This window comes from Pan paniscus, chromosome 8, assembly GCF_029289425.2.
Source record: "Pan paniscus chromosome 8, NHGRI_mPanPan1-v2.0_pri, whole genome shotgun sequence".
Classification (NCBI taxonomy): Eukaryota; Metazoa; Chordata; class Mammalia; order Primates; family Hominidae; genus Pan; species Pan paniscus.
The window spans coordinates 114517040-114540976 of NC_073257.2; the positions used below are offsets into that span (position 1 = coordinate 114517040).

The 23937-nt window shown below is 53.8% G+C and overlaps 1 protein-coding gene across 1 annotated transcript; it reads left to right on the plus strand.

The window, feature by feature from the left end:
* The first annotated feature begins 8672 nt into the window (after positions 1 to 8672).
* On the plus strand, positions 8673 to 23304 carry TRIM8 (tripartite motif containing 8). The gene is made up of 6 exons (XM_008950858.4): positions 8673 to 10182; positions 19638 to 19733; positions 20064 to 20297; positions 21089 to 21120; positions 21253 to 21368; positions 21730 to 23304. The coding sequence occupies exons 1-6, from the start codon at positions 9613 to 9615 to the stop codon at positions 22335 to 22337; spliced, it is 1656 nt and encodes a 551-aa protein (XP_008949106.2). The 5' UTR covers positions 8673 to 9612; the 3' UTR covers positions 22338 to 23304.
* Positions 23305 to 23937: the final 633 nt, after the last annotated feature.

A 23937-nucleotide genomic window follows, 5' to 3' on the forward strand; every position in this document is an offset into this window, starting at 1 on the left:
CTGTAATATCTCCTACAGAAAGTCATGTGCCTTCCTCCCAGGTGTCTGCTTTGCCTCATCTGGGGGCCTTGGGGAGGGAGTCCCACAGGTTTCAGGGGGGCTGGGGAGCCTGAGAGGTTTGCCAAACTGGCCTGACCAGAAGAAGAATGCAAACTACAAGTGACTCAACCCAGCCTGTCAGGCACGGAGGCAGCAGCAGGGTGCAAGGGGGTAGGTGGTGGGGAGGCCGGGGTGGGGTGATCTGCTGCGCAGAAGGGGGAAGCCTGCAGGGGCAGGTCTGGATGTGGTCTGAGAGGGGCAGCCATCTCCAGGCCCCTTCCAGGGGACATGGTGGGACTGACCCGTTCCCTCCTTTCCTCCTTATTGCCAACAAGTCTGGGAGGTGAGGACAGCATGAGGGAAGAAGCAGCTGACTGCTGGTGGGTGTCCATGGCTTGAATGAGCATAACTCTCCAAGTAACTCGTAGGACGAGGGAAACTTTGAGGGGGTTATGATGAGAGTAGTGGTCTTACTGGGGCCAGAGAACTGGTCTTACTGGGGCAGAGACCCTCTTCCTTGTTTTTCCAATTTCACCCACACCCACCCCACACCCATTTTAGTACCACGAGAGCACTGCAAGGACGGAGAATGGAGTTTTGGGTCTTAACCTTTACAAGACAGATGAAGGCCAACCATGCATTGTCCAGCCTCTACAATAACACTGTGGGAATGAACTAGAAAACATTCCGTTGTTCTTTCAACAAGTGTGTGCCAGGCACTCTGTTATATACTGGGACGCTGGACTCAGGCCCTGCCTTAAGAGGCTCAGAGTGTGGTGAGGGGAAATAGACAAGGAAACAGATACTTATGAGGAAGAACCATCAAAGAGGAAGGCAGTAAGCTGCTTCCTGTCCTACCCCAGCTCCACCACTTATCAGGGTGACTTCAGACAGGTGCCTAACCCCATCTGCGGAGATTCAAAAAAACTCCCTGAAGAAGTGACATCTAAGCTTAAAACCTAAAGGATGCTTAAGGATGAGTTGAGCAAAACAAGAGGAAACTTTACTTTCATAAGCTCTCCAGGCAGTCAAAACAACAAGGGTAGAAGCCTTAAAACTGCTTGGGAACTAGAGTGCAAATTGCCTGGAGTATATGGTTTAAGGCATCAAACTCTCATTTTAGGATCATCTCCTTGTCTGCTGGATGGAGAATATTTTGAAAGGGAGTAAGAGTGAAGGCAAGGTGACCAGTGATGCTTGGATTAGGGTAGAAGCAGTAGGGATGGAGAGAATGGGATTCATTTATTGATTCGACAAATATTTATTGGGGATCTACAATGTGCTAGGTCCCATTCTAGGCACCAGGGATACAGCATTAAAGAAAATACCTCCTTTGACAGATCTTACTTTTTTTTTTTTTTTGAGACAGGGTCTCACTCTGTCGCCCAGGCTGGAGTGTGGTAGCGCGATCTCAGCTCACTGCAACCTCCCAGGCTGGAGTGCACTGGCGCGATCTCGGTTCACTGTAACCTCTGTCTCCCGGGTTCAAGAGATTCTCCTGCCTCAGCTTCCCGAACAGCTGGGACTACAGGCACGTGCCACCACGCCCAGCTAATTTTTTATTTTTAGTAGAGACGGTTTCACCATGTTGGCCAGGCTGGTCTCGAACTCTTGACCTCAGGTGATCCACCTGCCTCGGCCTCCCAAAGCGCTGGGATTACAGGCATAAGCCACCGCGCCCGGCCTCACAGATCTTACATTTTAATGATGGGCGACAGATAATAATTTCTTTTTCTTTTTTTTGAGACGGAGATTCGCTCTTATTGCCCAGGCTAGAGTGCAGTGGCGCAATCTCGGCTTACTGCAACCTCCGCCTCCCAGGTTCAAGCAATTCTGCCACCTCAGCCTCCCAAGTAGCTGGGATTACAGGCGTCTGCCACCACGCCCAGCTAATTTTTGTACTTTTAGTAGAGATGGGGTTTCACTACGTTGGCCAAGCTGGTCTTGAACTCCTGACCTCAGGTGATCCACCTGCCTTGGACTCCCAAAGTGGTGGGATTACAGGCGTGAGCCACCATGCCTGGTCAGATAATAATTTTCAAAAGGAGGATATATCTTACTTAGAGACCCATGCTATGGAGAAACAGAGGAGGAGGGATAGTGGGGCTGGAGGGAGGGATGCATTTTAAATAGAGAAGTCAGGTACGGCATCACAGCATAGGTGACATTTGAACAAAGGATAAGGATCTCAATTACTGGAAGAAGTGTGCCATAGGGCTATCTGGGGGAAGATGGGCCAGGGAAACTGAAGAGCACCTGCAAAGGATGAGGGAGTCAAGAATAAACACACCGGGTGTCTTTGAGAAGCACCAAGGAAGCCAGTGTAGGTGCAGCAGAGTGGGAGAAGAGAAGGCTAGAAAATTATGCAGAGGCCAGACTGTGCAGGACCTCGGAGGGAATTCTAAAACTTTCACCTTTATTCTGGTTGAATTGAGAAGGCATTGGAAGATTCTGAGCAGAGGAGTGACATTTTCTGATATATATATAATATATATTATATAACTATATAATATATATTATATGATTATAAAATATAATCATATATAATATATGATTATAAAATATAATTATATATTATATATGATTATAAAATATAATTATATATATTATATGATTATAAAATATTATATATTATATATGATTATAAAATATAATTTTATATATGATTATAAAATATAATTATATATATTATATGATTATAAAATATAATTATATATATTATATGATTATAAAATATAATTATATATAATATATGATCATATAAAATATATAATCTATTATATATGATCATATAAAATATATAATCTATTATATATGATCATATAAAATATATAATCTATTATATATGATCATATAAAATATATAATCTATTATATATGATCATATAAAATATATAATCTATTATATATGATCATATAAATATATAATCTATTATATATGATCATATAAATATATAATATATTAATATGATCATATAAATATATAATATATTAATATGATCATATAAATATATAATATATTAATATGATCATATAAATATATAATATATTATATATGATCATATAAATATATAATATATTATATATGATCATATAAATATATAATATATTATATATGATCATATAAATATATAATATATTATATATGATCATATAAATATATAATATATTATATATAATATATTATCCCAAAGTGCTGGGATTATAGGCATGAGCCACCATGCCCAGCCATTCTGACTTATGTCTTTAAAAAACTGGCCGGGGCCTGGTGTGCTGGCTCACACCTGTAATCCCAGCACTCTGAGTCCAAGGTGGGCAGATCACTTGAGGCCAGGAGTTCGAAAACAGCTTGGCCAACATGGCAAAACCCAGTCTCTACTAAAGATACAAAAATCAGCTGGGTGTGGTGGTGCACACCTGTAATCCCAGCTACTTGGGAGGCTGAGGCAGGAGAATCGCTTGAACCGAGGAGACAGAGGTTACAATGAGCCAAGTTCGTGCCACAAAAAAGATTACCCTGGCTACTACATTGAGAATTGACTCCAGGAGTTAAGGGCAGAAGCATGGAAACCAGTTAGGATACACTGAAATAATCTAGGCAAGAGATTATGGTGAAGTAATGGAGAGGTTAAGAAGTAGTCAAGATTTGCTGGCTGGACACAGTGGCTCACACCTGTAATCCCAGCACTTTGGGAGGCCAAGGCAGGTGGATCACTTGAGCTCGGTAGTTCAAGACCAGCCTGGGCAACATAGCAAGACTCCATCTCCACAAAAAGTACAAAAAGTGGCTGGGTGTGGTGGCATACACCTGTTGTCCCAGCCACTCTGGAGGCTGAGGCAGGAAATCACTTCAGGCCAGGAGGCAGACATTGCAGTGAGCCATGATCACACCACTGCACTCCAGCCTGGGCACTACAGAGACCCTGTCTCAAAAAAAAAAAAAAAAAAAAAGATCTGCTGAAGGGTTGGTTCACCAAAAAGCAGAATACGGCAGCAAGAACAGGTTTAAGAGGGAGCAGAGATTAGTATCCTTTTGGACATGCTGAGTTTGAGATGTTTGTTCTAACCACATGAGGATGTCATGTGAGCAATAGATATACAAGTGGATGATCGGAGAGATTTAAGAGAAGGACCTATAGGACCGGATACCTGATTGAATGGATAAGGGGTCAGGGAGGGCAGTAAGGGACAGACAGCTGTCAAGGTTGTCTTCTTCATCCTCAGCTTGGTAATACATTTTTGAAGTCCAGGCGCGGTGGCTCACGTCTGTAATCCCAGCACTTTGGGAGGCCGAGGAAGGCAGATCACCTGAGGTGAGGAGTTTGAGATTAGCCTGGCTAACATGGGCAAAATCCTGTCTCTACCAAAAATACAAAAATTAGCAGGTGTGGTGGCACGCACTTGTATTCCCAGATATTTGGGAGGCTGAGGCAGGAGAATCGCTTTAACTTGGGAGGCAGAGGTTGCAGCGCGCCACTAGCACTCCAGCTTGAGTGACAGAGCAAGACTGTCTCAAAAAAAAAAACAAAAAACAAAAAACAAGTTGTTGATAGGTCCACCAATTGAGACGGGGAATGCAGGAGGAAGAACAGGCTGGAATGTGAAGATAATGAGTTTGGCTTCCAATACATTGAATTCAAGGTGCCTGTGGGACATCTGTGCAGACAGCATAGCCAGTTACACAGATCTGCAACCAGGAGGTGAGGATTTAGCCTGGAGATACTGACTGGGGAGTCATCAGCATGTAGATGGTAATAAAGCTCAGGAGTAAATGAGATAGCCCCAGGGTGTAGATTGGTAAGAGAAGAGGATGGAAAGCAGAACTCTGAAGACTGCCAACATTTATGAGATGGAAATTGGAGACATCTATGATTAGAAGATAAGAAGAAAACGACAAGCATGTGATATCTTACAAGTTAAGGGGAGTGTTCAAAAAAGACAAGAAGTGAGGAATTGTTTAGATTGTTTATCCTGGAGGTCACTGGTGAGGAGGTCAGAAAGGGCCCTCCAACTGCTTCCAAGCTAGACCTTCTTTCTTTGCACCATCCTTACAGCATGGAATTGAGGATTAAGGCTTAGAAGCCACTTTCTCCTTGTTTGTTCATTCATTCATTTATTCACATATTCACTTGCCCTGCATATAACCCCCCATGTGAAGAGATACAAAACACTAAAGACAGGCTCTGTCATCAGAGGATCAGGGACCCAGGGGTCATACTGAACTAGATTTCAATCTCAGTTCTACCATTTAGAACATAATCTTTGATGACTCCAAAATCCCTATCTCCAGGACAAACATCCCCACTGGGCCTGTATATACAATTGTCTCCTAACATTTCCATTGGGATATGAGCCAACTCAACTTAGAAAATCCCTTTACTCACCAGTCTGGGCAACATGGTGAAACCCTCACTCTACAAAAAAATACAAAAACTTAGCTGGGCTGTTTTGTGAGCTTGTAGTCCTAGCTACTCAGGTGGCTGAGGAGGTAGGATCACCTGAGCCTGGGAAGTTGAGGCTGCAGTGAGCCATGATTGTGCCACTGCACTCAAGCCAGGGCAACAGGGTGAAACCCTGTCTCGAAAAAAAAGAAAAGAAAAGAGAAAATAGAGAAGAAAAGAAAATACCCTTACTCAAATAATCTAATCCTATTCAATTTTCCCCTTTTTAGTAAATGGTGCTACCATCAGCCTTTTGTTGAGATCCAAATCCTAGGAATCATTTTAAAAACATTTTTGGAGGATAGAAGGGAAAAATATAGAGTATAAATATTATAGTATAGCCTGGCATGGAGGCTGACGCCTGTAATCCTAGCACTTTGGGAGGCCAAGGCAGCTGGATTACCTGAGGTCAGGAGTTTGAGACCAGCCTTACCAATATAGTGAAACCTTGTCTCTACTAAAAATACAAAATTAGCCAAGCGTGGTGGTGTGTGCCTGTAACCCCAGCTACTCAGGAGGCTGAGGCAGGAGAATCACTTGAACCCTGGAGGCAGAGGTTGGAGTGAGCCGAGATCACGCCATTGCACTCCAGCCCGAGCAACAAGAGTGAAACTTGTCTCAAAAAACAATAATTATAGTATATATAATATATGGTATATTATAGTATATATAATGTATGGTATAGTATAGTATATATAATATATGGTATAATATATATGGTATACTATAGTATATAATATATGGTATAGTATATATATGGTATAGTATATATAATATATGGTATGGTATATATAACATGGTATATTATAGCATATATAATATACACTATAAATACATATAATACATATAGTATATTTATACTATATACTTATCACCATATACTGTATATCCGATACTAGATATAATATGTACTATATATAATAGTATACTATACTTTTATAGTGTACTTATATAGTATCTTATACTATACTTATATAGCACACTTATAATAAACGTACTATTATATAATATATAATAGATATATAAGGAAGGCCCTGTGTGTTCTGGCCCCTACCTTTCTTCCTGGACACATGGCCTTCTTTCTGTCCTGGAACCTGCCTGTTCTATTGCTTTTGCATTTGTTTTTTCTTCCGACTGGATCGCTCCTCCCCCAGGTTTCACCTATCTGACTCTTTGTGTGCATTCAGGTCCCAGCTCAAATGTCACTTTTTCAGAAAGCCTTTGTGTGAGCCTGTTATTCTCTATCACGTAAATTGTCCTCCGTGTATTTACGTTAAATTTTTTGTACGTTTTTCTGGGAATTCTCAGGGCCTAGAAAAATATTTTGTTAAAGATTTATTGACTGACCATTGACCTTGGCAAATTTTTAAGCCATGGTTTCCTTATTAACAGAGGAATAAATGCCTATCTTGCTAGGTAGTTTAAAGTGCCAGGGATGAAGTTAAAAGTATTAAGGACATCGGGAAATCTCCCCACACTGAACCTTTGCATTTCCCTGCTCAGTTCCACCGGACTGCTGAGCAGACCGACAAACGCTCCTTTCCCTCTGGGTAAAAAGAGCCACGGGTCTTCACTTCAGGCCCAGGAAGAGGTGGTCCCACTACGCCGTGGCATCATCGCTTTTTTAACAAGCGCGGAAAACCCCCTCCCATCCCAATGTTTAATGTACCGAAGTTTGTGAGAGTCACGTGAGACTCTCGGGTCTGCCCCGCCTTAGGGAGGTGGAGCCTCAGCTTGTGGGCCAATAGCAGGAGCAGCCTCCGGAACAGCCCCAACGCAACAGGGAAAGGGGGAGGAGCCGGGCTCCCGGCCCTGTAACTGTACTTCCGGAAAGCACGCCCCGCCCCTTCCCCCCCACCGCGCCCGTTTCTTTCGCCAGTGCCGGGTGGGCCGAACCGGCGGGTGCCGATTAAAGGCGCCGCCTGCCGCTTTCTCCTCGCCCCCCAGCGCCGCAGCTCTCCGCCCCCTTCCCGAGTAGCGGGACCGGCCTTGATGTAGGGACACCACCCCCCGTCTCCTTCCGCCCCAGCCCGGGAGCTCGGCTCGCTGCAGCCCCTGGCCCTCCCGTTTCCCCACCCTGCCTGCCCCGCTCTGCTCCGAACCCATTGTATACGGCCGGCTGCGGACTCCCAGGCCGGGCCGTGGCGGGGGCGCCGGGACCCCCGAGTGCCCCTCCGGCTGGTCCCGCGGGCCGCGGCGGCGGCGAGGGCGCCCTTTCCTCCCCGCGCGGGTGACGGGGACGCACCCCCACCCCGGGGCGCCCCTTCGCGGGGGGAGAGCCGGGCCCGAGCAAGTCGAGGCAGGAAAGGGCCGCCACGGACTGCCCGGCCCGCCGATCGTTTTTATTATCGAGATTATTATTAAAAGGGGGCGGGGACCCCAGGACGCGGGGGAGGGGCTGGATACGCAGGTATTTTTATTAAACAGATTATTCCTGAAATAATAATACGCGCAAGATGGCTGAAGGTGGCTGTGATGAGAGTGTTGGGGTTGGGATTTTTTTCTTCCTCTTTTTTCTTTTTTGATCTGAGGATAAAGCTCTGAGGCGACAGCGGCTGCGGAGACCCTGCCCGAAGCGCCCTCCCCTCCCTTGAGAAGCCGCGGGCAGACAGACGGACCTCGGACCGAGCAACGGGCGCGGGCCCGCCCCGGACGCGTCGCCTGGGCAGCAGCCGGGGACCGCGGGCTCTCGCCTTTCTGCCGACTTCTTCCAATTCTCATCTTTTTTTATTTTTTGGACAGGACCGGGGTGGGTGGAGCAGAGGTGGAGAGAAATCGGGACTTGGCATTTTCTCCCTCTCTCTCTCCTAATTTGTTGGAGGCCGCCAGCCCTCCCCTTGGAAAAAAAAAATCCCACCAAAAAAAAAAAAAAAAAAATCAGGAGCGAGAGGACGCCGCGGGGCCCTCAGCGAGCGCGCCCAGACCCCGGCCGCCGCCGCGGAGCCCAAGATGGCTGGGCGCTGAGGGTGGCGGCTCGGCCTGGCCCCGCCGCCGCAGGCTGGCTCCGACCGCAGCCCCGAGCCTTCCAGGCCCCAGCAGAGGCCGAGAAGAAAAGAAAGTGGGGGGGAGGGGGCCGGGGGGGCGAAGGGGGAGGGCCGGGGGAGGGGAGGGCCGGGAGCCGAGCCTCCCGTTCATTAGCAGTTGAGAAAAATTCCTTTCTAGTTTGATCAATCCTTGTTTTCCTCGGCAGAGCCCGGGCGCCCGCCCAGCGCGGAGACGGGCGCGCGGGGTCTCTCCGCGGCGGGGGCGCCGGGCCTCGGGGGAGCGCAGAAGTAGCCGCCCGGGGGTCAGGCCGGAGCGCCGCCGGGGCTTCTCCCTCCCTCCCTCGCCGGTTGCCTTTTTTTCCACTTCTCTCCCTCCCCCTTCCGTTTCTATTTGTGAAGGGAGGAGGAAGGCAGAGGCGGGCTGGTGTCTCTGGCCGGGGACTGGAATTTCATCTGAATGACTGCCCCTGCGCGCACGCAGCGCCCCGGAGTCGGCCCGCCCGCGCCCCGCAGCCCGCGCCCAGCCAGCCAGCCGGGGGACGCCTGCACCGTGGCCCGGGGACCGCCGGCCCGCCCCTCCCGCCCCTCCCGCCCCGTCCGGATCTAGCAGCCCTCGGCGCGGCCGCCCTCGCCTCCTGGCCCCGCAGACCCCGGGCTCCGGCCCCTGCGAGGGAGGTGCGGCGCCGACGAGCCAGGCAGGAGCCGCCGCTGCCGCCGCCGCCGGAAGAAGTGTGCTGCTCCCAAGCTCCGTCTGCCGCGGGGCGCGCCCCAATGTCAGCCGCGGGGACGAGCGCAGGCCGCGGGCCGCCACTGCCCTAGCCGCGCCGACGGGGAGGCGGCCTCTTATATGGAATTTGGACCCCGGCGCTCCCCTCCAAGGCTGGAGTCCCGGCCGCGGCCCTGGCGCAGTCCGCCGCCTCCCGCTAGGCGCTCGGGAGGAGGAGGAGACGCAGCCCGCTGCGCGCGCGGCGTGAGGACCGCGGCTCCCTCCTCCGGGGGGCGGGCACGCGGAAGGCGCTGCTGACTGAGCGACCGTCGGGGCCGGCTGGGGCCGGAGCTCGGGGCTCGGTGGGCCTACAGCGGCTCCGGACGGACCCCCGGGGCTGGGGAGTCGGGGAGGCCTGCCCCGGCCCCCTGCCCGCGGCCGCCATGGCGGAGAATTGGAAGAACTGCTTCGAGGAGGAGCTCATCTGCCCTATCTGCCTGCACGTTTTCGTGGAGCCAGTGCAGCTGCCGTGCAAACACAACTTCTGCCGGGGCTGCATCGGCGAGGCGTGGGCCAAGGACAGCGGCCTCGTACGCTGCCCAGAGTGCAACCAGGCCTACAACCAGAAGCCGGGCCTGGAGAAGAACCTGAAGCTCACCAACATCGTGGAGAAGTTCAATGCCCTGCACGTGGAGAAGCCGCCGGCGGCGCTGCACTGCGTGTTCTGCCGCCGCGGCCCCCCGCTGCCCGCGCAGAAGGTCTGCCTGCGCTGCGAGGCGCCCTGCTGCCAGTCCCACGTGCAGACGCACCTGCAGCAGCCCTCCACCGCCCGCGGGCACCTCCTGGTGGAGGCGGACGACGTGCGGGCCTGGAGCTGCCCGCAGCACAACGCCTACCGCCTCTACCACTGCGAGGCCGAGCAGGTGGCCGTGTGCCAGTACTGCTGCTACTACAGCGGCGCGCATCAGGGACACTCGGTGTGCGACGTGGAGATCCGAAGGAATGAAATCCGGGCAAGTACCCTACGCGCGCGCGCGCGCACACACACACACACACACACACACACAGTCCCTTCCTCTCTCCCGCCCCGGGACCACCCATCCCGACAGGCTGACTCTTGTGACATCAGGCCAGTGGCCCCTGGCCAAACTCTTCTCTGAAAGTTTGGGGACAGGGTCCTGGGAAGAAGGGCCCCGGGTCGCTACTTGGTACATTCTCGCACCTGTGCGCACAGGGTCCGTCTTCTGAGTGCTTTATGGGATTGGGGTGTGGGACCGTCAGGGGTAGAGTCTGGGTGTTGCTTTTCTGTGGTGCGCAGCTCCCTCCCCCAGTCTTGTTGCTGTAGGCCCTACGGGAAGTCACCGAGGCAGTGACCCCGGTCCTGCCTCTCCAGCTGCTGTTTATGTAATGAGTGTCCCGGTGCCGCTGCTGTGGCTGACATGATCCATGATGCTGGCATACCAATGAGGAAGTAAACAAAAGCAGCCATGTTAGTTTTCAGCGCTATTGGAAACACATTGCGGGGGGGGGGTGGGGGGAGTTTCCAGAGGGAGAGCAGAACTCCGGCCGGCCGTCTCTCTGGACAGCGCCTGGGCAGCCAGCGAGGCCCCGACAGCGGCTCCGCTATTTGGATTCCTCCCGAGAGCCGGCTCTCCGTATGTGAGAATCGCTGCCCTGTGTGCCTGTGTGTCGCACGGGCCGCATGAACAAGCCTTCAAGTATCTGTCTTCATCATCCTGGCCCTTTCGCCTAGCACAGCCCTCTCGCCGCCCTCCCACATTTGGGGAGGGGAAGTGGAAGACGGAAAAAGAATCCTGTGGGTTTAAGGTTGAGCCGCCTTGAAATCTGGTTTCAGGCAGCTGGCTCCCCTGGGCTGCCGGCTGGGTGATTACGGAACCGCGTCCCCTCCCATTGTATACACCCTGCGGCCGCGGCCAATGTCAAACCGCCTCCCCCCTCAGGCCTCTGGGCCTGGTTTTGGAGCTGGACTGAGGCAATACTTCCGTCCCCTTCAGTGGAGGGGGCTCCTCCTAGGTCCCTCCCCAGTCCTCTGGCTTTCAGGGTTGAGTCATACCAAAATGAAGGGGTTGGCCTGACACCGAGGAGTCCTCTCTGAAGCCCCACCTTGGGGCCTGGGGCCTGGGTGTGATATCTGGGAGCTAGGCTGCACTCTGGTGGGACTGGGAGTGTCTCTGGGTGGGGATCCCTGGAGGTTAGTGGAGGCCAGTGCGGAGGCTGGCTATGAGGAAGCTCTGTTCAGGGCATGATTGGAGATGGGGCTGTTTCCTGTGTGGGGGGACCAGTCAGAATGAGTCACTGTTTAGCAATTAAAAAACATACACATACAACCAACAAAAGGCAGGAGGGCCACCACAGGCTGGGGCGGGGGCAGCAAATACGATTTGCTGTATAATTAGTTTCCAATCGGATGGACTAGCCCTGGGTTTGTGTGCCAGGATAGGCCTCTGGTTTCTTAAAGGAAGTGTGTCCTCCATCGCTGTTCAGGGCAGGCACAGCCCACACTTTCCCCAGTATTGGGAAGCTGCTGCTATTAATAAAGATGGAAGGGCTGGGGGAGGAGGCCGGGAAAAGTGCAGAGGCAGGAGAAAGGAGGGCTGTCCAGTTCTGTCCTGGGATTGGCAGTGGAAAATGAGAGGAGGGGAAAGGAGATGTGGCTGAAAGGAACAGGGGAGGGGCAGCAACCTGGGCGATGGGCGGATGCCTGCCCGCACCCACAGTGCTGCTGTAGCTGGTCTGAGTTGTAGGGATGTCTTTAATTGGGGTGGGGGAGAAAACGTCATTATACCTGACTTGGTGTAGGAGGATAGCTTTAGGTGTCTGTGTTTTTGAATGTCTTTGAGACTGTGTGCTTCGCCCTCCAATGCACCTGTCTCCTGTCTCTACAGTTCAGGGCACAGGCAGGGGTGGGTGGGTGGCATGTGCATGCAGAGTATTCCCTGGGGTGCCCCCCAGCAGGCCCCTCATCTCCAGACTCGTGGATTGGATGGAAGCAGGCACTGAACTTTGTCGGCAACTCCGCAGGGTGTGTGTGTGCGTGTGTGTGTGTGCGCGTGCGCGTGCTTACTTGTGCCTGGTGTGGGCAGGCTCAGAAGTAGTGGGTTGCATCAGGGCCAGATGTGCAATTCTGTGCCTTCAGCAGCTGTGCCCTGCAGTGGCAGCCTGAGCCTCATCCTTCTCCAGGTTCCCCCTCCCCAGGCCCCTGATTCTTTCTGGTGCCCCAGGCCACTGGGGTTGGAAACCCTTCAGTAGCCCAGTGTCACTCAAGTATGAGTTTGACTTATTGAATGTGGAGGAATAGGGGCCCTGCCTGCCCTCCCAGGAGGGAGAGGAGGGGGTGAGCCATAGGAACCTAAATGGAAGAACCCTCTGCACTCTCTGTAGGCCAAACAGGGGGAGTGGGTGGAGCGCTCTTCCTTGGCCCCTTTTCTCTTCCCGGAGGGAGTCTGCCTTAAAGGGCCTTTGCTGGTGTTGTGGGCGAGGGCCACAGAATTCCCCAGGATACAGGGGCAGAAGCACAGAGACCTGGCACCTGCCTTAAAATCTAGGCTCTGCTTCTTGTGCGTCCTCTTCTGCCCTCCCAGGGGGATTGCTGACATGCCTGTCAACTGGCTAGAAATAGGAAACTCTGATTAACCCCTCCCTGGTGGCCTCACCCTCATATACTTACAGCATCCACAGGTGCACATGGGCCATAGCCTAGAGCAGGGACCCAGCAGGAGGGCAAACAGGTCCTCCATCCATCCTGGGGAACTACAAGGGGGACTCTCAGAATCAGGCCCAAGCAGGTTGTTGCCCTAATCTTCCATTGGGAAGCCAGTGTGTCGGCCACATTGCCCTGAGGCCTGGATACTCACTGGATGATCCCGAGACCATTGTCTAGGATGTGCCTAGATCCTAAATGTGCTCTCCCATGAGGCTGTGGGGAAGCTAAGGGCCCAAGATTTGGACATCCAGGTGGGCTCAGGTCTGGCAGTCCTGAGTGGTCAGACCCCTCCTAGCCCCCAGGTTCAGGGGTTCATCTAAGCATTGAAGGACTGGTGGGAGCTGGGGGGCATCCTTATCTCATGACCCCCCATGACATGGAAAGAAGACCCAAGAGCAGGCCTGGTTGCATGTGTGAGGGGCCTGCAGGTATGTGGTGCGTATGTGTCTATGCAGGTGTATCTGCTTGAGTCTTGTGCAGTTACGGTTGTGTTTCTGCATCGTCCCTGGTGTCCCAGAGCAAGGCTGGACATGTTGCTAGGACCCTGTTCCTTGCATTTTCAGAGGTTCAGAGTCAAGAAGAGGTTCTCTGGGGGAGGAGATCCCACTGCTTGGGCCAGTGTGGGGTTTGCCCCTGCTTGGAGTGAGGGTATCCTGTGCACATTGCCGGTGGCTGGAGGGGTCACCCTGAGACCCTGGAGGGAATCCTGGGTTTCCTCTCCATTTATCTGTCTCTGAGTACGCAGTGAGAGTGAGGGCTGGCTCTACTGGGGCTGGTGCTGAGGCTGGGGCTGCAGCCTGACTCCAGCAGTGCAAACCTCACTGCTCCCTCTCCCTACAGCAGACCATACTCCTGCAGGGGTGTGTGTGTGTGCACGCACATGTGTTTGTGGTGTGACGGTCATGTGGCCCCTTCTTTGGCCACCCCCGAGTCTTCGTGGAAGGAGGCCCTGGCTTGGCTTTCTCCGTTGCCCGTGAAAGGGAGCCTCAGGCAGAGGCCCAGCTGCCCACCCCTACCCCAGGATCCTGCTGACATGGCCAGGCACCTGTCATGCACACACTATTATTACTCTGCCTCCTGCGTCCCTGGGTGGCTGCACATCCGTGTCTGTCTGCAGGTGTGTGTGTGTGCGTGCATGTGTAGCCAGCACGTCTGGGTCGTGTATCTTGGATGTGACTGATCTTTTTGCATCTCACATGGGTGTCTCTGAGAAGGCGCAGCCTGCCTGACTTCAGTCCCTAGTTGCGCAGCCGTGTCTGCCTGCCGGGCTTGCTGAGTGCCTGCGAGTTGAAGTTGAGTGTGCCTTCCTGACAGTTGGCAGCACTACTGTGCTGCTGTGTGAGTGCCCGCTCAGGTGATCCTTGCTTGGTGGCTGTGAGTTTGTCAGGGGTCCTGGGACTTCCCCCTGTGGTGGGGTTGTTGGGGAAAGGAGGGAAAGATGGGCTTCCCCTTGGGGTGAGCCTGTGGCGGGTATTGGAGGTAGGAGCTGAAAGGGTCCTGCGCTGTTGTGTTGGGTGCAGTCTGGCGAGGCGGAGCAAGCCCGGCTTGGGCCCCTGCCCCGGGCCGAGCAGGCTGGCCTGGCTGGCCTCCTCCCTGGCTCTGGGAAATCCTTCCTTTCCCGGCTGGCCTGGCATTCAAAGCCAGACAAAGGGGGGCTTTCTCTCTCGCCTCTTTGTTCTGCTGCCCCAGAGCGCTGCTCTCTGCATGGCAAAAGCTAATTCCACTCTGCAGCTGGGAAGCCCTCTCTGGGGTCTGCCGGGCTCGCATCTGAGGTGCTGCCTCTCTCCTTGCCCTGGCACCTGCCCTGGAGCCCCTTCCCTCTGCAGCTTGTGGTTTCCCCAGCCTGGGGTTCAGTTCACATGATAGCCCAAGGCAGTGGCTTGAGGCATGGAAAGGGGGTTTAGGGCAGGCAGAAGCTTTTCTGAGGAAAGGGGAGAGTGCTATGGGCGCAGAGACCCAGGGAGAGATGGGGACAGGGACCAGGGGGAGGAATAGGGGAGGGTTAGGATGGGGTGGCTCTGAGAAGGGGGCTGGAGCCAGAGCTGGAGCTGGCCGGACAGGGACCTAAGCAGGAAGAGGCTGCCCAGCCCCCTCTTCTTGCCCCTCCCTGCCCTGCCCCTCCCACCATCACAGGGGCTTCTGGAGCTAGCCATGGTCTTGTCTGAAAACCTAGGGACTGCCTCTGTCCCAGTCCCTGGGGCCCTGTTTCCTCCTGACCTTGTTTCTCTTCAAGGTTGACTTGAGGGTTTTATTATTATCATTTATTAACTTTTATACAGCCCAGAGTCCCCAAGCCTCACCCGTCTGCCCAGTCTAGTCTGGCATCAAAAATGGCAGCTGGCCTGGCCAGTCAGTCTCCAGAGGGACATGAGGCTTTCCTGGGGCAGGAATGTAGGGGCTCAGGGTTCGCTGCTCCAGGCCGGGAGGGGAGTCAGAGGAAGCAGCGGCAAAGCTGAGGAGTGGGGGCCCAGGTGGTGGAGGGTGGGAATGGCGGCTCCTGATTCTTCATGCTTTTGTCCTCACAGGCCCCGGGCAGATCACCAAAGGCCTGAGGCCCGACAGGCAGGGCTGGGGGTGTGAAGGTCCTCCCTGGGCCCCACCTAGTCCCAGTCTCCCTGGTGGCCTGGGGCCTCCAGAGCTTCTAGCCCAGGCCACGTTCCACTCTGCTCTGCTCCTGCGTGCTCCAGTGTACGCAGTCCAGGCCATGCACTGCTGTGGGGGGATGGGGCGGTGGCATGTGTAAGGTGCCTCCAGCCCACCTGCCTGCGCAGAGTACTTGCTCTGAACTGAGCTGGGAAATCTGGTCGGATCTCAGCTATGGGTTTTTCCCAGGTGGGAAGTGGGGCCTTGGCTCTTAGCCATTCCCTGGGGAGGCAGGTGGGGGTTGGGATGGAAAGGAGGCTGCTGGTGGTGGGGGGTCTGGGCCTTGCTTCCTCTGCTCCCTGTCTTCCAGCATTTTCTAGTGTCTTGGCAACCTGATTTGCTCATTCGGTGAACTGGGGTGGGGTCGTGAAGGGGACGGCAGGCAGGTATTTCCCATCTTCCTTCCAGTTTCCCAGGCTTGAAGTGGCAGCAGCTCCCACTGTTCTCCCAGGCGCTGTCTGTAGCAGGAGTTGGCCCTGAGGGAGAGCAGGCCAGGCCAGTGCAGCCCCCCGGACTCCTCCCTGGCTGGCACCCCCTGGCCAGCCTCCTTCCTCTTCCTGCTCTCACTCCAACCCCTGCAGCAGAGACAGGAGCCCAGTGGCCTCAGCAGCAGGAGGGGGAAATGAAACCCTCCCACCTGCTAGGGACTGTGTGGCCTGGGCTGGTGTCCCACCCAGAGTGCCTGGGACAGACAGAAGCTTGGGAAGACCCTGCCGGCTCCCAGGGTAGAAGTGCTGCCAGGGGAGACTGAGGAAAGCCCGGAAGAAGAGGGAAGGGGCTGAGCCCCACCCCCCCAGGACTGGACAGGAAGGCCCTCCCTCTGCTGTGCCCTGAGGGGTCACTCCCTGGGCATCAGCAAGGGATGGGGCAAAGGGGCACCCACCAGCCTGCGGGGTGGGTGTGGACAGCTCAGTTCCTGTCCCCAAGGAAGCTGCGCTGGGACCTTGGAGCTGCCTCTTTCCTACCCCTCCCCTGGGACTCACCTGAGTCCTCCCTGAACCAGCTCCTGGTGGGTTTGGTCGTGGAGAAGCAGCCATGCAGTAAGCCCGTGGTGTGAGATGTGTGGGGCCAGCAGGGCCTTTCAGATGTCCTGGGCACTGGATGGAGGGATCAGCCTGGACTCTGAAGAGCACCTGGGGGGCCCTGTCCTCCTGAGGGTGGGCTTGGGGCAACCAGCAGGCAAGAATTTGAGGGCCAATTGTTCCAGGGGAGGTCAGCGGGCCTGATGTTCCCAGAGTGTCCTGGCCACCTCGCCATCGTGCCAGGCCTCTTGCCATTGTCTGGGGCCTCCAGGAGGTCCAGCCTTCCCTGTGAGGGGGTTGGGTCAAGTGCCTTTGCACCTCTGGCTGTGCCCGCCAGCATACCTGAGGCGGGCTCGGGGCTCAGGTGGCAAGGTATTCCCATGTGCGTGCGCAGCTTTGTGCCAGGTGCCCCTGCGCCTGCCCACTCATGCTGTGTGTGCTGTCGGGCTCTGACCCTTGGGCTGGCAGCAGATTCCTGTGCCTCTTGGTGCTTCTGGGGGCAGGGCAAGGTCTCCCAGGCCTGATTCTTTTAGAGGTCCTGTCCTGGGTCACTGAAAGGTTAAGTTGTGTGTGGGCCCCCTGCACCCAGCTTATAAGGTGAAAGCCTCACCCCCACACTTCCTCCTGCTCCCAGGGTTCTGGTTTTTTCCACAGTAGCCTCCAACACAAAATAGGGTCAGGCTGAAGTCTGTGGTGGGCCTTGGTTTGCCCCTACGTAAAATGGGCTGGCGGGGTGAGGAAGGGATTGATGGCAGCTTGTCTTCGGGGAGCCAGCTGGGAGTGGCTGGGATGGGAGTCATGGGGTTGAACTGGAGGGTTACTTTGAGGCCCCCACAGAGGAAGAAAGAGAACCACTCCTTGCAGCATGACAGTTACTGTGAATGTCTGTGGTTACACAGAGCTGCTTTGCAAATTTTAGTTTGTGTATGGAACCCATGGGCTTATTGAGTGAATTTGTTATGCATCTCAGGCCGCCCAGGCCTTTGTGTGGCCTGCCTCTGAAGGAAGGTGGAGAAAGACAGCAGCAAATCCCCATTCTTAAGAGGCCCCGTGTCTTGTAGGGAGATGAGACCATGGTTTGTGAGGCAATTAGAAGACTCCAGAATAGTGCTGTCTAATAGAACTTCTGCATGATGGTAACATTTTGTAACTTTAGTATCTGAGACTAGTGATACGTAGGTACTGGGCACTTGAAATGAGGCTGGTGCATGAGGAACTGATACTTTAACTTTTTTTTTTTTTTTTTGAGACAGACTTTCGCTCTTGTTGCCCAGGCTGGAGTGCAATGGCGCGATCTTGGCTTGCTACAGCCTTCGTCTCCCGGGTTCAAGTGATTTTCCTGCCTCGGCCTCCTGAGTAGTTGCAATTACAGGCATGCACCACCTTGCCCAGCTAATTTTGTATTTTTAGTAGAGATGGGGTTTCTCCATGTTAGGCTGGTCTCGAACTCCCGACCTCAGGTGATCCGCCTGCCTCGGCCTCCCAAAGTGCTGGGATTACAGGCATGAGCCACAGCACCTGACCTTATTTTTTATTTTTTGTTAACTTGGACTTAAATAGCCACATATGACTAGTGGCTACCATATTGGACAGCACACCTGAAAGGGAGGGCAGAATGGGACAGCCCCACCCCGTAGCCAGGACAGGGAGGGACCTGCACAGGCTCAGAGCAGGGGTCATGGAAAGTTTCCTAGAGGAGTGGGGACTTCAGTTGGGCCTTGAAGGATAGACAGGGGAGGGAGGAGGCACTGTGGGCTGCAGAAGAATGTACCTAGAGCTACAGGGAGTTTCCATGTGTGGAGGGTTGGGGACAGGATACCAGCCCAGCTGGCTGGAAGAGTCAGGGTGTAAAAGAGCCTTCATTGCCATGCTAAAGTAGTTGATAGGACGGAGTCACGGAGAGTTTTTGAGCAGGGGAGAGAGCCTGTCTAAAAAGGCATATCTGGTGAGAGGAGGGCAGGAGAGATGGAGTGACTGGCAGGAAAGGGGTTGTGGGGACAGGAGATTATGAGCTGAGAAGAGCACTTTGGTCCAGCACCTTCCAGCAGCCTGGCCTCAGGTCTTAGGAGACCTCAAATCTCCTTTCTGCCTGGGTCCCACTGAGGGGGCTGAGGGAGCTAGCCAGGACTCCAGAGTCCTAGCTCTCAGTCTTAAGAACAAGGGAGGGGGTGACTGGCCTGATGCCCCCTAATGTAAGGCGAGGGTAAAGTGAGATCTTTGGACTGGGACAGAGGTTCACGTGGCTATGGAAGGGAATTTGACCCCCTGCATCTTAGGGTACTCATCTCTTAGAGGATGCTCCCCAGGGAGAGGCAGCACAGCCTGGGTAAGAACGGACCCTGCTGCCAGATCACCTGTGTTTGTGCCCAAGCTCTGCGATTTACAAGCTGTGTGACTGTGGACAAATTACTTAACCTCTCTAGGCCTCAGTTTCCTCTTCTGTGAAATGAGAATAATGATAGTACTTATCTCATGACATTACTGGGATGATTAGATAAATCTGTACAGGAAAAGTGTTTAGAACAGAGGTTGGTGTAGCCCTGCCCTCAGAAAGCTCAGGGTTTAAATATGCATGGGGGCTGGGCATGGTGGCTCACGCCCATAATCCCCGCACTTTGGGAGGCCGAGGCGGGCAGATCATTTGAGGTCAGTAGTTTGAGACCAGCCTGGCCAACATGGTGAAACCCCGTCTCTACTAAAACTACAAAAAAAATTAGCTGGGCGTTGTGGCGCACGCCTGTAATCCCAGCTACTCGGGAGGCTAAGACAGGAGAATCACTTGAACCGGGGAGGCGGAGGTTACAGTGAGCCGAGATCGCACCACTGCACTCCAGCCTGGGCAACAGAGTGAGAATCCATCTAAAAAAATAATAAGATAAATAAATATGCATGGGAAGCTATTCTGGGGAGAGCTGGGAATAGGCCCCTGGGATTGGAGGGGGGCCAAAGGGGCTGGGTAGCAGAGGCTTGGTGCCATCGGGTCAAAGGATCCATAGGATGCATGTGTTGTGTAGAGGGAAGCATGGGTCAGGGTTGGAGCCGCAGTCCCTCTGATACTCCCACCCAAATGTCCCTGCAGAAGATGCTCATGAAGCAGCAGGACCGGCTGGAGGAGCGAGAGCAGGACATTGAGGACCAGCTGTACAAACTCGAGTCAGACAAGCGCCTGGTGGAGGTAGCTAAGCCCAAGGCCATGCTGCGGGGTGGGGGTGGCTTGAGCGCAGGGCTTTGGGTGAGTTCCTTACTAAGGATTGATTGTGTAGCCCTATGCCAGAACCACTCCATCAGTCATTCAATCAACTGCCCGTGATGCCCACTGGTGCCAGGGGATGCTGGCCCAGAGCCCTGTGCTACCAGTGGGGAACTGACAGGTCAGACCTTGCCCTTGGGAGCCTGGGGCAGCCTGGTGACTTAGGGTTCTAGGATGTGAGATGGGTAAGAGGGGGGGAAACCAAAGGTTTCCAGTGCTTACCTGCCTGCCCACTCCTGCCCTCTGTACTCGCAGGAGAAAGTGAACCAACTGAAGGAGGAAGTTCGGCTGCAGTACGAGAAGCTGCACCAGCTGCTGGACGAGGACCTGCGGCAGACAGTGGAGGTCCTAGACAAGGCCCAGGCCAAGTTCTGCAGCGAGAACGCAGCGCAGGCGCTGCACCTCGGGGAGCGCATGCAGGAGGCCAAGAAGCTGCTGGGCTCCCTGCAGCTGCTCTTTGATAAGACGGAGGATGTCAGCTTCATGAAGGTGGGCTGGGCTCAGGACCAGGCTGGTGGCACCCAGAGGGCCATTTCCAAATTGGGATCTGCAGTTTCCTGCACCTGTAGCTCACATGCCCTTACCTTTGGAGCCAGCATGCATGGGTTCAAATCCACCTGCCTGCTCTTTCTAGCACTGTGACCTTGGGCAAGTCATAGGTACATCCCGGGCCTTGTTCCCTCACCTACGAAGTGGTGTTGATGATACAGGTCTACTATTCTTTATCCACAATTCCACATTTATAAACATCTCTGGAAACTAACAAATTTTGGCATCTAATTTAACAGCAAAAATTGACCTAAACTGATGTTAGGCAATTTATGGTCTTTATCTTGCTTAGTATGAAAATTCAAACATTTTGCTGCAGAAATGTTGATGTATTAGATTGTTGTGTCTTGCTGGGGATGATAATGTAATATATGATACAGGCACTGTATTCTCCATCTAAAATCCAAAAAATTCCAAATTCCAAAACACATCTGGCCCCAAAGACTTGAGCTAAAACAGTGTGGGCCTGCAGAGCCCTTCTCCTCGGGTATGGATGAAGTTATGGATGCACAGAAAGCACTTACAATGCCTGGGTCACGTGGCAAGAGCTCAGTAAATGTTAGCTCTTCTTCCGCAAATGGCCACCCCCACCCCTGCCACTTTCTGTCCAGAATGAGAGGATCCACCCAGCCTGGGGGAGGCTCAGGGGGGGCAGCTTTTGTCTTCCCCTCTCCCCGGGCTCTCCCTGGACTGCCTTTTCCACTGACTTGACTCTTTTCTCTCCCCAACAGAACACCAAGTCTGTGAAAATCCTGATGGACAGGTAAGCTGAGGGCCCTAGCCCTCCCGGGGGCACATCCCGGGGAGGGCAGGGGGGCCAGGCCCATGGCGGGGAGGTAGGGCGGGCTCACCGGTGATGCCTCCTCACAGCAGATGCCCCGTCCACTGCCCCCAGGACCCAGACCTGCACGAGCAGCAGCCTTTCCCCCCCTAAGATCGGCCACCTGAACTCCAAGCTCTTCCTGAACGAGGTGGCCAAGAAGGAGAAGCAGCTGCGGAAAATGCTAGAAGGTGAGGGTGGGGTGTTCCGCCGAAGGGAGACAGGGACCTTTGGGGAGGGGTTCAGCGCCACAGCCTTCCCTCCAAGAGGCAGTGTGGCCCAGTCTGGGAGACCTGTCCTCATATCCAGGCTTTGCCACTTGTAGCTGTGGGACAGTGGGTAAGCAACATGACCTCCCCAGCCTCCATTTCTTCAGCTTAAAGTGGGGATATAACTATTCTGTACCTCCTAGTGGCAGAGGAGCAAGCATCATCTGAGATATAACATTCTTGGGCCTCTAGGTGTCAGTGGTCCCCAGGTCCAACCCAGGGAGAGGAGGCCTGGGTTGCTTGGGGTGGGAGCTTTGGCGACTTTTGCCCCAACTCTCCACAGGCCCCTTCAGCACGCCGGTGCCCTTCCTGCAGAGTGTCCCCCTGTACCCTTGCGGCGTGAGCAGCTCTGGGGCGGAAAAGCGCAAGCACTCAACGGCCTTCCCAGAGGCCAGTTTCCTAGAGACGTCGTCGGGCCCTGTGGGCGGCCAGTATGGGGCGGCGGGCACAGCCAGCGGTGAGGGCCAGTCTGGGCAGCCCCTGGGGCCCTGCAGCTCCACGCAGCACTTGGTGGCCCTGCCGGGCGGCGCCCAACCAGTGCACTCAAGCCCCGTGTTCCCCCCATCGCAGTATCCCAATGGCTCCGCCGCCCAGCAGCCCATGCTCCCCCAGTATGGCGGCCGCAAGATTCTCGTCTGTTCTGTGGACAACTGTTACTGTTCTTCCGTGGCCAACCATGGCGGCCACCAGCCCTACCCCCGCTCCGGCCACTTTCCCTGGACAGTGCCCTCGCAGGAGTACTCACACCCGCTCCCGCCCACACCCTCCGTCCCCCAGTCCCTTCCCAGCCTGGCGGTCAGAGACTGGCTTGACGCCTCCCAGCAGCCCGGCCACCAGGATTTCTACAGGGTGTATGGGCAGCCGTCCACCAAACACTACGTGACGAGCTAACGCCACGCAGGCGGCGGGGTGCTGGGGAATCTTCCTCCCCAGCCCCCGGGCTCGGGAGTTATGCATCCAGAGACCTGCCCTTCTACCTTCCTCGCCTCCCCTCTTCCTCATTCCATTGCCCCAGGTCTTTTCCTTTTGGATTTTGTTTTGGTTTTGGCTTTGTTTTTGATTTTTTTTTTATTATGAATCTCCTGGACGTAGAGGTTTGACAGTGGGAGCTGGCCTGGGCCAGGACCGCACGTGGCCCTGGAGATGGGAAAGTGTCTGTGTCGAGGCGCTGAGCTCTCTCTCTGTTTCTCCTTTTTTCCTCTACTCCTTCCCCTTCACACCCCCGTGGCTGGAAGGAACCTCGGCTTCCCTGAAAGCTTGGGGGTCCCACCCTTCTTACCCCACCCGGGAGGAACGCCCAGGGCCCCGGGCTTGTTTCTCCTCTTGTTTTCCTTTTGGGCAGTTTGATCACTGATCGAGTAAGGAATGACCTTTAGATTGTGCGACTTTTGTTTTTGTTTTTTTAAATTTTTTTAAACCAAGAATGATTTCTCCTGCTTCCTTCTCCTCACCATCTTCCCAGACGGAGTTCAAAGGCCACTTCTCAAGCAGCTTTTGGCACCTTCAGCCTCAGAGTGGAATCTTTTAAAGACAGGACCCCTATGTCCAGGAAAGGGGAAAAGGAACTTTGCCAATGATAGTGACCACAGCAAAAGCAAATAATAATAATATTAATAATAATAAAGAGAAATAAAATAATAAAATAAAAAACAATAGCACAGCCCTTGTTGAGGTCAGCAGGGAGGAGGGGCTGCCCGGAGTTGGGTCCTTGCCTGGATTTTGACACAGCACCTTCCTGTAGTGAGCACTTTGTATGAATCGTGGACTTCCTGTTCTCAAGGCGCAGGTATTTATTCTGTATCTGTCTAGAGCACACACCAAAATCCAACCTTCTAATAAACATGATGGCGCAGTCCCACTCCCTGCCTCGCCTGTTCCCCTATCCCCCCCAGGCCTGGGATCTTCAGGCATCGGTGTGGGGAGGGGCCCCTGCCCTCCTTGCCTTGATTTTGCTCCCCTGGGTCCAGCTGGTTCCAGGCCTGTGAATGTCAGTTCGTCGGGCACTGACTCCGTCTGCTCTTGGCCTTGGGTTCATTTGACAAATATTTGCCCAGGGCCTCCCAGGCCCAGCCCCATGCCACCTGGGCCCCGGCATCTCTTTGAGGTTCTGCCAATGTGCTCTTAGCTGAGGACAAAGGAGGAACACCTTTCTATGAGTCTTGCAAAGTTTACCTCCTTCAGGCCACAAATATTTGAGTGCACACTACGTGCCAGGCACTGTGCAGGGCTGCAGGCATAGAGACAGAATGTAATCTAGCTGGGCCTTGGACCCCATAGGGAGAGGGGACCACTCAGGTCCATACTTCCTTTGGTCTTGGGGCTTTGGCCTTGGGAGGGGTGGAGGTGGGGTGGCAAGATGAAAAAGACATCCTGCCCCCATCCACTTCGGCAGAGCTTCTCAAAGTCTCAAGCATGTCTTGGGAGCTTGTTAAAAGGGCTGATTCCTTGCTGTGGCTCACGCCTGTAATCCTGACATTTTGGGAGGCCAAGG